The 14,014-nt window shown below is 41.6% G+C and overlaps 2 protein-coding genes and 2 non-coding genes across 4 annotated transcripts; all 4 read left to right on the forward strand.

Moving 5' to 3' along the window:
* Positions 1-320: 320 nt before the first annotated feature.
* On the forward strand, positions 321-3,877 carry LOC112249163 (glycine cleavage system H protein, mitochondrial). The gene is made up of 5 exons (XM_024418863.2): positions 321-891; positions 2,335-2,414; positions 2,815-2,878; positions 2,988-3,119; positions 3,433-3,877. The coding sequence occupies exons 1-5, from the start codon at positions 741-743 to the stop codon at positions 3,528-3,530; spliced, it is 525 nt and encodes a 174-aa protein (XP_024274631.1). The 5' UTR covers positions 321-740; the 3' UTR covers positions 3,531-3,877.
* A 1,765-nt stretch (positions 3,878-5,642) lies between these two features.
* LOC112249162 (60S ribosomal protein L13) lies at positions 5,643-10,190 on the forward strand. The gene is made up of 6 exons (XM_024418862.2): positions 5,643-5,727; positions 6,217-6,334; positions 7,976-8,117; positions 8,573-8,746; positions 9,487-9,543; positions 9,984-10,190. Exons 2-6 carry the CDS (start codon positions 6,231-6,233, stop codon positions 10,140-10,142), a joined length of 636 nt encoding a protein of 211 aa, XP_024274630.1. The 5' UTR covers positions 5,643-5,727; positions 6,217-6,230; the 3' UTR covers positions 10,143-10,190.
* On the forward strand, positions 8,988-9,075 carry LOC112249776. Its single transcript, XR_002953435.1, has one exon. It is a non-coding gene; the product is annotated as a small nucleolar RNA MBII-202 (small nucleolar RNA).
* Positions 9,725-9,809, forward strand: LOC112249777. The gene has a single exon (XR_002953436.1). It is a non-coding gene; the product is annotated as a small nucleolar RNA MBII-202 (small nucleolar RNA).
* Positions 10,191-14,014: the final 3,824 nt, after the last annotated feature.

Consider the following 14,014-nt stretch of genomic DNA (forward strand, 5'->3'; position numbering starts at 1 on the left):
AGGAGCACAAGGTAAGTTCATTTCCAGTGAATGAAGTCGTTACTTTCTAGTCATGCTGCAAAGCACTGTAGGACCCTAGTGTTAAGTCTACCAAGAAAACCATTTGTTTAATGAAAGCAACACTAGGTTCTAGGAACTGTTGCCCAATCTCAGAAGTTGTGTACTACAGTACAACGGATACAATAGAAACATTGAGAGTTAGGGCTGTAATATTCATGAAGGAAAAACTAGTTAGTCATAACCCAGTTTCTACAACCTACCAAGCATAATGAGAATGGTCCCGTACACCTGTTCAGACGTTGCATGAATCAACCAATGGTTGTGTGCCACGTCATCGATTGACTGATTGTTCTAACATCTGTTGGTGAGATGATAGTTCAAATACATATCCAGTTGGTGTAAAATATGGCATGCTTCAGCAACGCCTGGGCAGAGGAACGCGCCCAAACCTTATAGTTAGTTCCACAATGCCATAAAGATGCAGAGTAGACTTTAGACTGAAGAAGATCTAACACTACCAACTATGCGAAAAAGCCATTAGTATCCTAAATATTCTGTTGTGCATCTGTTACGCCTGGGGAGTATCCATATAAGGAAAAACCTTATTGGCAAATACGGTTCAACTTTCACAAAGTCCTGCTGAAAAGCCGCTTCTATTTCATGTCGAGAGCGCGCAAAGGGTGATGGTGCGCGTTCCACTCAGTCAATTGCATGTGTAATCATTTCGGCCGACACTGAAGATGGCGATGAGAGTAGCGTTCCGGTGCCTTACTGCAAACTTTTCCCCAGTACTGATTCAGCGTTCTCGACCTGTACAGATATCCGCAAGTCGGCTCTTATGGAAGGCCAACCCCGCACAGTCACTGAGCACAGCCTCACGACTGTCCACAGGTAACAATTTGTTACAATGTTGCCCAAATTGGCGCACTCGGTGTTGCATGCTACATTTATTAACATCACAATTGATGTACGGGTCTGTGGCTACACATTCCAGTCACAGAGGGGGATAATCGCACACTGTTTTGGTCAATCCCCCACGGTACATTTTTACACGTCAGTGAGAGTGTGAACAGCGATTTTTATATTTTTGTGGTCAGCATGTACAGGTTTGTAAACAGTTTAGGACGCATTCCCTGCTACGATAAAGTTTGGGCGATGGGTCAAATAACAAGTAGCCAAATGTTGGCCGTTACGTGGTCTAAAAGTAAACTATTCTCTTGTTATTCCCAGACAGAAATCAATGGAAATCAACGTTTATTTTCTTAGACGACACTGTAAAACGCGGTCTTAAAAAAACATTAGGGCTTGTTAAGCACTCAAGACACCCACTGTCTCGTGCCCCAATGTAATGGATAATTACATAGAGCAAATCACGCACGAGTTGGGACGTAGGCAAGTCAAATGCTGGTCGGGAGTAACAAATTTGAGCATACATCTATATTTAGCATATTTACCACATTTGTAGTCTGCAAATAAATGCATGGTGTAATTTTTGGGTGGTGGTTTAGTCTAGAAATTATATTGAAGCTCTCCATTAAGGTAAGGCTCTCTTGTCTTTCAGACAAACCAGCCATCATGCCTCAGCATCTTTCACAGTTCACAATCTGGTTCAAACCTGTATTTTTCTGCCTGATCTGATGCTAGCATTGGAAGCTGTTGAGGCATTTAATTCCTCCCCAGCATATTGGGGAAAATTGACAGAGGTTGACATAAACCACGTTTTAATGTTTCTTGCTTGAACTGTGGATTACATATTTGTACAAAAAATATATAAAATATTACTAGTTAATTTAATAGAATGAACAGCCCACATAGCAGATTAGAGGAAGGATGTTTAAATGTGTGTGCTCCCTCCCACCACTCATACTGTGTACAACTATACTACAATGTACAGTAATAGCTAGAGAATGCTGGTACATTGTATGAGCAATTGACATCACAATGGTGATAGTAATACAATTCACATCTTGTTTGACATTACAGGGCTGAATGTGGGGCAGTGCATGAATGGTATCTTTTGCCACCTTCCAGTATTTTAAATGAAGTTTGCTGTGTTGCACAGTACTTTTTGGCTCTGGTCCATAGTACATTAGTGTCCTTTGGACAGTTAATAACAAGTGCAATGTTTGGGATGGGTACTTAGTTAGGTATCCCCCCCCCACTAAAGTTTGGAAACCCTAAATTAATGGTGTTGTACTCCTAGAACACAGAAAAATGGCCATGTCAACTAGTCAGTGTAGTGTACTAATACATTATTAGTTTGAATATTAATATTTGTGCTGTTTTTCTATGCACATGCATCCCATTATCTGATGTGAATGTCTATTTTTACAGCCCTGAAATTCACAGACAAGCATGAGTGGGTGCGAGTAGAGGGAGGAATTGGCACTGTTGGCATCAGCAAATTTGCTCAGGTAGGCAGTTTGGTTGATATTTTTATCAATGATTTAGTGTGCTACTGTTTCCAAATGACTTATCTGACATTTATTGGTCTACATAATGCCTGTATTGTCTTGAGAGATTTATTTTGGAACTTTGTACTTTGTCCTGCAATACAAAGACATATACCAGAATGACAATTTTACATATGTATGACTATTTTCTTAGGGTAATTGATTACTTGTATTATGCCTGGCTTAAAAATTGAGGCTCAATCTGATATTTGTGCAAGAACTTGAAGTTTACCACAACTTACATTGGCCTTATTTTATGCTTTCCCAGAATTTCCTCAACGTGTACTTCAAATATGAATATTTTGTGTTAAAATTTCTGTGTAGCTGCTAAAATGTTAGAATTTGTGTCCCCCCATTGTAGGAAGCATTAGGTGATGTGGTATATTGTGGACTCCCTGAGGTGGGGCAAAAACTTGAACAAATGGGTGAGATTTTTTTCAGGTTTAAGTTTCCTCCCACAAGTAAATTACTCTTGTGACCATGAGCTTTGTTGCCAATAAGGAGGGTCATGCATGTCCTTTGCTTGTGTTTCAGAGGAGTTTGGTGCTTTGGAAAGTGTGAAGGCTGCTAGTGAGCTGTACTCTCCGCTGACTGGAGAGGTAACTGAAATCAACACAGAGCTGGCAGTCAACCCTGGACTAGTGAATAAATCCTGCTACGAAGTGGGTGAGTATCTTATGCAAGAACAAGTGACAAGACAAATCAGTTGATAATTTAGCAGACACTCTTATCCAGAGTGACTTACAGGAGAAAATTAGGGTTGTTTTGCTCAAGGGCACATCAACAGATCTTCACCTATTCCGCTTTGGTTTTCGAACCAGCGACCATTCGATTACTGGGCCAATGCTCTTAACCGCTATGATACTTGCCACCTTATGTGAATTATTATATATATTTTTTTTTGGTGAATACTCATTCAACACACTTAACCCCCCTGCCCTGACAATTTTACTGATGGTTGTTCTCCTTTGACTTCCAGGCTGGCTAATTAAGATGACTATTGACAACCCTGCAGAACTTGATGGCCTCATGGACGATTGCTCTTATGAGAAATTTATCAAATCACTTGATGAGTAGACTGCTCGACTCTCCATGTTCTTTTTTTAAAATGTTCTTTTTAATGATGATTACAGGTCTTTCACACTAATCCTATCTGGACTGGCTGTAAAATCTCAGCTAAAAATATTATATAAAGTAGCCATATTTATTTTGACTAATTGTTTGATAACCTAAATGATAATTAAAAATGCTCACCTAGGTGCTTTTGCTGATTAAACCACAAGACAACCTGAAGGGTTTGTTCCCATGTTCTGTTGGCACAATGATAAATCCTGTTGGCACAATGATAAATCCTGTTGGCACAATGATAAATCCTGTTGGCACAATGATAAATCCTGTTGGCACAATGATAAATCCTGTTGGCACATAAATAAGAGTTGATTACTTCAGGTGCTTGGTTTGAACTGAAAAAAATGCAGAGAAGTGGCAACAGGTTGGAAATGAGAAGTCAGATACAATCCATTGTTTTTTCATTATGGCTTTTCTATTCCATCTGATGGGAAGGATGGAATACAGTACTATTCACTTGCTTTACATAAACCACCTTAAGTCATTATCTAAGTCTAAACTTAATTTGATGTCTGGCAATGCAAGACTAGTCAAAACCAAACCTTGGCTGGTAGCCTGGCACTTCCAAAGACTCCCACACTTGTAGATTGACATTTTTTCAGCAAGATCACCTTCTTTAGAACAAAAGACTACAGCACAAATGAATCAAGAATCAAATCTATTTGTGATATTTTCCTATTTTGAGGTAACATCTGACATCAGGAATATGTGGATAATATTGCATTTGTTGTGCTGTTTGTACACACTGCCTGTGATTGTTGACATGGCTCACTAATATCTACTGCTATACATATCATTCTTAGTCTGTTTTTGGTGTAGGTCTATCTATGCATAGATTGCATTTGGATTATTCGTTGTGTTATTTGGGTTACCTGGATTTGTTCTGACATTCATATATTGTTTTTGATTATTTGTGTACTTGTTTGGCATTGTTAGGAGCTAGGAACCCAAGCATTTTGCTGCACCTGCTAAACCTCTGCTAAACTGTGTGTGACCAATAAAATTTGATTTGATATGCTGCTGCTGTAATTTCCAACCCAAGTGATTCAAGCTAATGGTAACTGAAAGTTACACAAGTGATATTAACACAATATATCTGCACAGTATCATCATTGATTTATTAAAACATAATCAGCCCTGTCAGTTAATGGAACAGTAGTTTACATTGTAAAGGGGATATTTCACATACTGTGAAGGGTGTGTGTGGACCTATTCCTAGAAATTACCCTGCTTCAAACTAGACCTTTTGTTCTGATGCCTAACTGGTGAAAACCCAGAGAGATAGAGAAGCACTTGTCATTGCTACATTGAAGCTTGGCACACCTTGACCTTTGCCCTTAGATTAAGATCGAGATGAGGTGCAAGGGGGGATTGATCAATATTAATGGCAAAAGTGGGCACAGGATCAGTGCAGCAGAGAAACTGAGCATATCTTTGACTATGAATGGGGCTTTACTACTTTAACATGAGAATACAATTTGGCTGTCGGACAGAAAATATCCTTCCGGGATGGTCCTCTCTTGACACAATGAGCAAAGTGATGGTGTTGCTGTTTGTGTGCACTTTAAAAAGACTGCCGCATATGATTTCAAGAACGTATTAGGGTTAAATATTTGGATGGACAACACTCCTATAATGAAAACATGTCATTCATAATGATCATTACAACAATGAGAATGGAAAATTGGGCGATACTCAGAGAAATTGGCAATCTGAAACAGGCCCGTAAGTGAAATGTGTGTAACTTTATTGTGCGACTGCAGGGACCTCTTGTGGTGTACCTACATATAAATCTTGATTTGGGTGGACGACCATTAGATAAAGAACAAATAATCTGTCATGCATGCTTGTTGCATGACAGATTATGGTTGTTTCAATATGTGTTGTATTGGGACTTGAATAGGATAAACAAAGCACGTTATTACAAAGCATTATCCCAAAACAAGAAGATTTGGTTTACTAACAAAAAAACGTACAACAATGCATTCTGAACAAGATATATTTTTTAACTCAAACTCTTCACACGTGGATATTAGTACATCCGGTTGACACTCCATTGCGTCTACCATTGGCTGCCATCTATATATCCCACAATGCACTATTTTAGGACTTCCTTTTTCCTTTCGGCCATTTTCCGCCCCAGACGGTATGTTGAAATAAGCTCACTATTTTTCAGACGAAATCGCTTTTCATCCTCAAATATATCGAAGTTGATGTGACTTTTATGTGTTTGTTGCGAAAGTTTATGATGTTGTCGTTAAGAATATATGACTATTGAAGATTTTGTTGAGCTAAAGGCTAAGAAAAATGCGACCCAGATAGGTTGACAACTGAACCTATCTGGGTTGTAGACGCATGTATGTCTATGTTGTCAGTGACTTTACAAGTGTTTCATTGTCACCACCCATTATCGACAATGAACTCCAATGATTACGGAGTCATTATCACAGTAAAATATACGTCTGTTTGTGTTGGAATTCATTGTTGCACCCCAGCTTGCCTTGACGTGAAGGCTAACATTTAGCCTATTAAGCACTTCGTCAGCCATTTTTTTCCTCTGCTGGAAGGGTTGATCTTATTGCTAAATGTGATTACCTTCTACGCCTACATGTGTTAATGTCAACTTCTGTTTCAGGGAAGTAGGCAACCATGGCACCCAGCCGGAATGGCATGCTTTTGAACCCACACTTCCACAAAGACTGGCAGACGAGGGTGCGCACCTGGTTCAACCAGCCCGCAAGGAAGACTCGCAGGTAGGCCTTGATTAGTGACTTTGGTTAAGTAAAGTATAATGGTTGGATAAATGTTAACTTTTGGTTGAACTGTCTTACGTTTCAAACGTCTACTGTATGCAAACCTACCAGCTATTAACTAGCATGGGTATGTTAGGTAGCAGTGTGGATTGAATGATGCTATGGTGTAATTTTGTTGTGTAGCTGTGTATGTAGGTGATGATCATTCAAATATAACTTTCTATATAAACTCAGCAACAACAAAAAAAACATCCCTTTTCAGGACCCTGTCTTTTAAAGATAATTTGTAAAAATCCAAATAACTTCACAGATCTTCATTGTAAAGGGTTTTAATACTGTTTCCAATGCTTGTTCAATGAACCATAATTAATGAACATGCATCTGTGGAAAGGATGACACTAACAGCTTACAGATGGTAGGCAATTAAGGTCAGTTATGAAAACTCAGATCACTAAAGAGGTCTTTCTACGGACTCCGAAAACACCAAGAAAGATGCTCAGGGTCCCTGCTCATCTGCTTCGAACGTGCCTTAGGCATTCTGCAAGGAGGCATGAGGACTGCAGATGTGGCCAGGGCAATAAATTGCAATGTCCGTACTGTGAGACGCCTAAGACAGCGCTATAGGGAGACAGGACGGACAGCTGATTGTCCTCGCAGTGGCAGACCACGTGTAGCAACACCTGCACAGGATCGGTACATCTGAATATCACACCTGCGGGACAGGTACAGGATGGAAACAATTGCCCGAGTTACACCAGGAATGCACAATTCCTCCATCAGTGTTCAGACTGTCCGCAATAGGCTGGTCTGAGGGCTTGTATGCCTGTTGTAAGGCAGGTCCTCACCAGAAATCACCGGCAACAACGTCACCTATAGGCACAAACCAACCGTCGCTGGACCAGACAGGACTGGCAAACAGTGCTCTTCACTGACGAGTCGGGGTTTTGTCTCACTTTGGGTGATGGTCGGATTCGAGTTTATCGGCGAATGAATGAGCGTTACACCGAGGCCTGTACTCTGGAGCGGGATCGAGGTGGAGGGTCCATCTTGGTCTGGGGCGGTGTCACAGCATCATCGGCCTGAGCTTGTCATTGCAGGCAAAATCAATGCTGTGCATTACAGGGAAGACATCCTCCCTCATGTGGTACCCTTCCTGCAGGCTCATCCTGACATGACCCTCCAGCATGACAATGCCACCAGCCATACTGCTCATTCCGTGCGTGATCTGTGTTCTGTCATGGCCAGTGACGAGCCCTGATCTCAATCCCATTGAGTACATCTGGGACCGGTTAGATAGTAGGGTGAGTGCTAGGGCCACCCCCCTGGGAACTTGCAGGTGGAAGACTGGGGTAGCATCTCTCAGCAAGAACTGGGAAATCTGGTGCAGTCAATGAGGAAGAGATGTACTGCAGGACTTAGTATCTGGTGTAGCCACCAGCTGCTTGATTTTGCCCCCCCTTTGTTCAGGGACACACTATTCAATTTCTGTTAATCATGTGTCTGGAACTTGTTCAATTTGTCTGAATCTTATATTCCTGAAAATATTTACATATTTTAAGTTTGCTGAAAATAAACACTTGGCAGTGAGGATGTTTTCTTTTCTTTTTTGCTGAGTTTATGAACAGACTCCTCATTTTTCAGGCGAAAGGCCCGTCAAATCAAGGCTCGTCGTATTGCTCCACGCCCTGTGGCTGGTCCCCTCAGGCCTCAAGTCAGGTGTCCCACCATCAGGTATCACACCAAGGTGCGTGCCGGACGTGGCTTCACCCTGGAGGAGCTCAAGGTAAGAGGGAAATTAACAGTACATTTACCTTTCGAATAATAACCTCGAGGTTTATGCAGTGTTAGTTCATTGTGAGACTGAACAGCCTGAAAGACAGGTTTGAGTTTTTATTGAATATATTTTAGCTTGCAGACTACTAGAACCTTTTACAGCAATCAAGTGATGACATCTCTGTACCTCCTTGATGATTCAATTTGAACCTATGCTGATGTCTGCTTGTTTTAATGTGTGCTGTGCATATAAAAAAAAAAACTCAAAAGCTGGTCAATTGACTAATAACTTTGGACTCAAGACAGTTAACTCATTTGTTTGACAGGCTTTTTGTCTGAATGTAGCAATCTACTTGTATTGAATTATGTGCAAGCCTTCACACTGCTAAAAGTCCAGGCATGGCTAGCAACTAAATGCCCGACAGTTCTTAAATATTTGGTTCTTGCATGTGCTTTGTATTCTAGGCTGCTGGTATCCACAAGAAGACAGCCCGCACCATTGGCATCTCGGTTGACTCCCGCCGCCGCAACAGATCTTCGGAGTCCCTGCAGGCCAATGTACAGCGCCTGAAAGAGTACCGCTCCAAGCTCATCCTCTTCCCCAGGAAGGCCTCCGCACCGAAGAAGGGAGACAGCACTGTAAGTGTCAGTCATAGAACATTGGGTTTGGTGTTTATAAACATGGGCACGCATAACCATATTGTTTAAGTGATTGCTTAATTTGAAGGTCAGATGATACATATTTGCAGTGTGAAGACTTCAGCAGTCATGGATAACATTCCCTGTTAAAAGTGATTCTAGAATATTAGCTCATAACTGGGGCAATAATTGCAATTGTGATCAAAGCTGGATCTTGAGTAGCACTGGGCCTGCAGTCAAGTGATGACAAATTCTCCGGAATCTCTGTACTACCTTGATGATTACATTTGAACCTATTATCTGATGACTGCCGGGTTCGTGTGCCCATTCTGTAGTTTCTGAAACGACCCATTAGAAAGTTTTGAAGTTAAGATGTGGAAATTGGTTTTCAAGCAGGTCTGAAGGTTTTGAAATGTGTGTACTGCTTTTTGTGCAGAGTAACATTGATCTGTAGGGGCAGGATATTAACCAGACTTTTGTGCTATAGATAATACTGTCTTAGACGTGTTGGAATGTCATTTAAAATATTGTTTACACATAACAGATCTGCATGGTTATCTGGACTACAACTTATGTGACAACTTTAGGGGCTCCGATTTAGATTCAGTTGGTGTGCAATTAAATGTTTGAGGACTCTTCTCTTCACCCCAGTTGCGTTTTAGATTGACTGTACCGTCTTGCATGTGCACATGGTAGATGTTACTTTTCCTGAATGTATTAAAACTTTTCCCTTTCTCCAGGAGGAGGAAATCAAGATGGCCACGCAGCTCTCTGGTGCTGTCATGCCTATCAAGAATGTACGTATCACACATTCATATCTCTTGATTCACCCCCCAAAAAATTAAGTTCATGTTCTTTATAATACACTGATTAGGGTTATTGTCTGTAAATGGGAAGACCAGGTCATAATTTAAATATTAGGATATTTATTGAGTATATGTATTGGACAGATATGTTAGAGCTCTTTCAGCAGTCAAGTGATGACAAATTCTCCGGAATCTCTGTATTGCCTTGATGATTCTCCTTGAACCTATTATCTGATGACTGCCAGATTGTGCTGGGCCTTAACTTACAGAAGTGGACACACAAATAATTAAGGCATTGAGTAATGGCATGGGACTCTGCTAATCCATTCATTGTATTTGACTTTCTCTTTGACTGAAATGCCTCTCTACTCTTGATGAGTATATCTTTACATCAACATTGTTGTTAATTGGCTCTTCTCCCTCTGCTGCAGGTGCACAAGAAGGAGAAGGCCAGGGTGATTTCTGAGGATGAGAAGAACTTCAAGGCTTTCGCCAGCCTGCGTATGGCTCGTGCCAATGCTCGTCTCTTCGGCATCCGTGCCAAGAGGGCAAAGGAGGCGGAAGCGGAGAGTATTGACAAGAAGAAATAAACCGCTAGTTTCTATGGAACTTTCCAAAATAAAAGAACGTGTACAATATTACTGGTCATTTTTCAATATGAAGGGTCATGTTTGTTACCATCTTGTACTCTTAATTTTTATTGCAGTTGTGGGGACATTTCTGATCAATGACGATAAACACTCAACTTTGGGACATTAGAAAAATAGATTTTCATGCTTTAGTATTTCAATGATCACATTTGATGGATTATAGAAATACAGGCATCGATGCGAACATTAAATAGAATGTTGACTGTTGCCCAAGAGACCAAGGGATGGAATTTCTTGCCCAGTCACGACCAGCAGGTGGTGGTTGTGCTACGTTGTAAATCCCTCACCCTGGCATTTTCAAATTGTATGTGGAAACCAGTCTTCTGAATATGAGCTATACACTTTGGAAGTGGTCTTTTTGAATCGTCTCCAACGAGTGAAATGGAGAACAAAAGTCCTTAAGCCCTAAAATTCATAAGGCGTCTGGCAGGAGTAAATTCATCCACAAACTCTTATCTTAAATTACTGCATTATTCATTAATTTCATATGAACCCATTCAAAAGATTACGGGATGTAAAGCCAAAGTGGTGGTCACTTTCAAAGTGTTTTTGATTCCCTTACTCTGAATTCCTAAATATGAAATGGCTTTTTTCACAACGCAGTCTTATAAAACCTCAATAGAGTGGTGTCCTTGGCACGTCTACTGGCTCAGAATAGTTCACTGCTCATGTTAGTTTCCCTGCTAGCTCAACCAGAATCTTGTGTGATTGACTTATGAGCCATGCTCCAGCCTTCTAGAAGTTAATGAAAATGCGGTTTTGAGTTTTTTTTTGTTGTTGTGTGTAATTGTGTAATTACTAGATTCTTAACCTAGCCCTGGAGGGCAGGTGCATGGATCTGAAAACCAGTCAGATCTGGTGTGACCACCTTTTGCCTCATACAGCACAACGCATCTCCTTTGCATGGCGCTGATTGTGGTATGTTGTACCACTCTTCAATGACTGCGAAGTTGCTGGATATTGGTGGGAAAGGGAACACGCTGTCATGTTGATCCAGAGCATCCCAAACATGCTCAACATCTGGTGACTGCAGGCCATGGAAGGACTGGGACATTTTCAGTTTCCAGGAATTGTGTACAGAGCCTTGCACATTGGGGCAGTGCATTATGCTGAAACGTGGTTGATGGCAGGGGCTCAATGGGCCTCAGGATCTCTGCATTCAAATTGCCATTGATAAAATGTAATTATGTTTAGCTTATGCTTGCCCATACCCCCACCACCATTATGGGACACTGTTCATAACATTGACATGAGCAAACTGCTCGCCCACATGACGCCATACATTGTCTGCCATTGCCCAGTACAGTTGAAACCAGGATTCATCCATGAAGAGCACACTTCTCCAGCATGCCAGTGGCCATTGAAATGGCTACGATGCCGAACTGCAGTCAGGAACAAGACCCTGGTGAGGACAAATAGCATGCAGATGAACTTCCCTGAGACGGGTTCTGACAGGTTGTGCAGAAATTCTTCAGTTGTGCAAACCCACAGTTTCATCAGCTGTCCAGGTGGCTGGTCTCAGACGATCCTGCAGGTGAAGAAGCTGGATGTGGAGGTCCTGGGCTGGTGTGGTTACAAGTGGTCTGCGGTTGTGAGGCCAGTTAGACGTACCACCAAATTCTCTAAAATGACGGAGGTGGCAAATGGCAGAGAAAATAACATTCTACTCTCTGGCAACAGCTCTGGTGGACATTCCTGCAGGAAGCATGCCAATTGCATCTGTGACATTGTGTTGTGTAACAAAATGCACATTTTAGAGTGGCCTTTTATTGTCCCCAGCACAAGGTGCACCTGTGTAATGATGCTGTTTAATCAGCTTGTTGATATGCCTCACCTGTCAGGTGGAAGGTTTATCTTGGAAAATGAGAAATGTGCACAACATTTGAGAGAAATAAACTTTTTGTGCGTATGGAACATTTCTGGAATCTTATATTTCACCTCATGAAACATGGTACCAACACTTTAAAGGGGGAAACCTAGTCAGTTGTACAACTGAGTGAATTCAACTGAAATGTGTCTTCCACATTTAACCCAAACCCTCTGAATCAGAGGTGCTGGTGGCTGCTTTAATTGACATCCACATGTCAATGTGCCTTCGGAATGTATTCAGACCCATTGACTTTTTCCAATTCTTTTACGTTACAGCATTATTCTAAAATTGATTAAATAAAAAATAATTAATCAGCAATATACACACAACACCCCATAATGACAAAGCAAAAACAGGTTTTTAAAAATGTTTGCAAAAAAACCCAGGAAAACCTTATCTACATAAGTATTCAGACTGTCAATTTTGACTGTCTCAAAATTGAGCTCAGGTGCATCCTGTTTCCATTGATCATCCTTGAGCTGTTTCTACAACTTGGTTGAATTCTATTGATTGGACATGATTTGGAAAGACACACTTCTGTCTATATAAGATCCCACTGTTGACATTGTATGTCAGAGCAAAAACCAAGCCATGAGGTCGAAGGAATTGCTTGTAGAGCGCCGAGACACAGATCTGGGGAAGTATACCAAAAAATGTCTGCAGCATTGAAGGTCCCTAAGAGCACAGTGGCCTCTATCATTCTTAAACGGAAGAAGTTTGGAACCACCAAGACTCTTCCTAGAGCTGGCTGCCTGGCCAAGCTGAGCAATTGGAGGAGAAGGGCCTTGGTCAGGTGAGGTGACCAAGAACCCAATGGTCACTCTGACAAAGCTCTAGAGTTCCTCTGTGGAGATGGGAGAACCTTCCAGAAAGATAACCATCTCTGCAGCACTCCACTAATTAGGCCTTTATGGTAGAATGGCCAGACGGAAGCCACTCCTCAGTAAAAGGCACATGACAGCCCGCTTGGAGTTTGCCAAAAGGCACCTAAAGACTCTCAGACCATGAGAAACAAGATTCTTTGGTCTGATGAAACCAAGATTGAACTCTTTGGTCTGAATGCCAAGCGTCACGTCTGGAGGAAACCTTGCACCATCCCTACGGTGAAGCATGGTGGTGGCAGCATCATGCTGTGGGGATGTTTTTCAGCAGTAGGAACTGGGAGACTAGTCAGGAATGAGGGCAAGATCAACGGAGCTAAGTACCTGCTCCAGAGCGCTCAGGACTTGGGGCGAAGGTTCACCTTTCCTAAGCACACAGTCAAGACAATGCAGGCGTGGCTTCGGGACAAGTCTCTGAATGTCCTTGAGTGGCTCAGCCAGAACCCGGACTTGAACCGCATCGAACATTTCTGGCGAGACCTAAAATTGCTGTGCAGCGACACTCCCAATCCAACCTGACAAAGCTTGAGAGGATCTGTAGAGAATGGGAGAAACTCCCCAAATACAGGTGTGCCAAGCTTGTAGCGTCATACCCAAAAAGACTCGATGCTGTAATCCCTGCCAAGGTGCTTCAACAAAGTACTGAGTAAAGGGTCTGAATACTTATGTAAATGTGATTTTTATTTTTAATAAATTGGCGGAAATGTCTAAACCTGTTTTTGCTTGGTCATTATGGGGTACTGTGTGTAGATTGAGGGGAACAAATAATTGAATTAATTTTAGAATTATGCTGTAACCTAACAAAATGTGGAAAAAGTCAAGTGGTCTGAATACTTTCCGAAGGCACTGTACATTGACATTCTACCACCAATATGGTATTCTCATGCACCTGATACCTGCACTGTGAGTAATATCCTGGGGAAGAGATTATAACCACAGAAAAGGCAGAATCTGTGGGAACATAAGGACAGGGGCGATGAAGTCTGACATCATTGTTCCTATGCCCCTCTGCTAGAATGACTGCCACAGCATGATGTCTTAAAGTTACTTGAATGTCAACT

Source organism: Oncorhynchus tshawytscha, linkage group LG04, assembly GCF_018296145.1.
Source record: "Oncorhynchus tshawytscha isolate Ot180627B linkage group LG04, Otsh_v2.0, whole genome shotgun sequence".
NCBI lineage: Eukaryota > Metazoa > Chordata > Actinopteri > Salmoniformes > Salmonidae > Oncorhynchus > Oncorhynchus tshawytscha.

What these genes read in the sequence shown, in the direction of transcription:
- LOC112249163 (XM_024418863.2), top strand. Translation starts at nt 741, where the DNA reads ATGGCGATGAGAGTAGCGTTCCGGTGCCTTACTGCAAACTTTTCCCCA. An exon ending in GCATCAGCAAATTTGCTCAG is followed by an intron (nt 2,415 to 2,814) that starts GTAGGCAGTTTG and finishes CCCCCATTGTAG; the next exon opens with GAAGCATTAGGTGATGTGGT. An exon ending in TAAATCCTGCTACGAAGTGG is followed by an intron (nt 3,120 to 3,432) that starts GTGAGTATCTTA and finishes TTTGACTTCCAG; the next exon opens with GCTGGCTAATTAAGATGACT.
- LOC112249162 (XM_024418862.2), top strand. Translation starts at nt 6,231, where the DNA reads ATGGCACCCAGCCGGAATGGCATGCTTTTGAACCCACACTTCCACAAA. An exon ending in CCCGCAAGGAAGACTCGCAG is followed by an intron (nt 6,335 to 7,975) that starts GTAGGCCTTGAT and finishes CTCATTTTTCAG; the next exon opens with GCGAAAGGCCCGTCAAATCA. An exon ending in CGAAGAAGGGAGACAGCACT is followed by an intron (nt 8,747 to 9,486) that starts GTAAGTGTCAGT and finishes CCCTTTCTCCAG; the next exon opens with GAGGAGGAAATCAAGATGGC.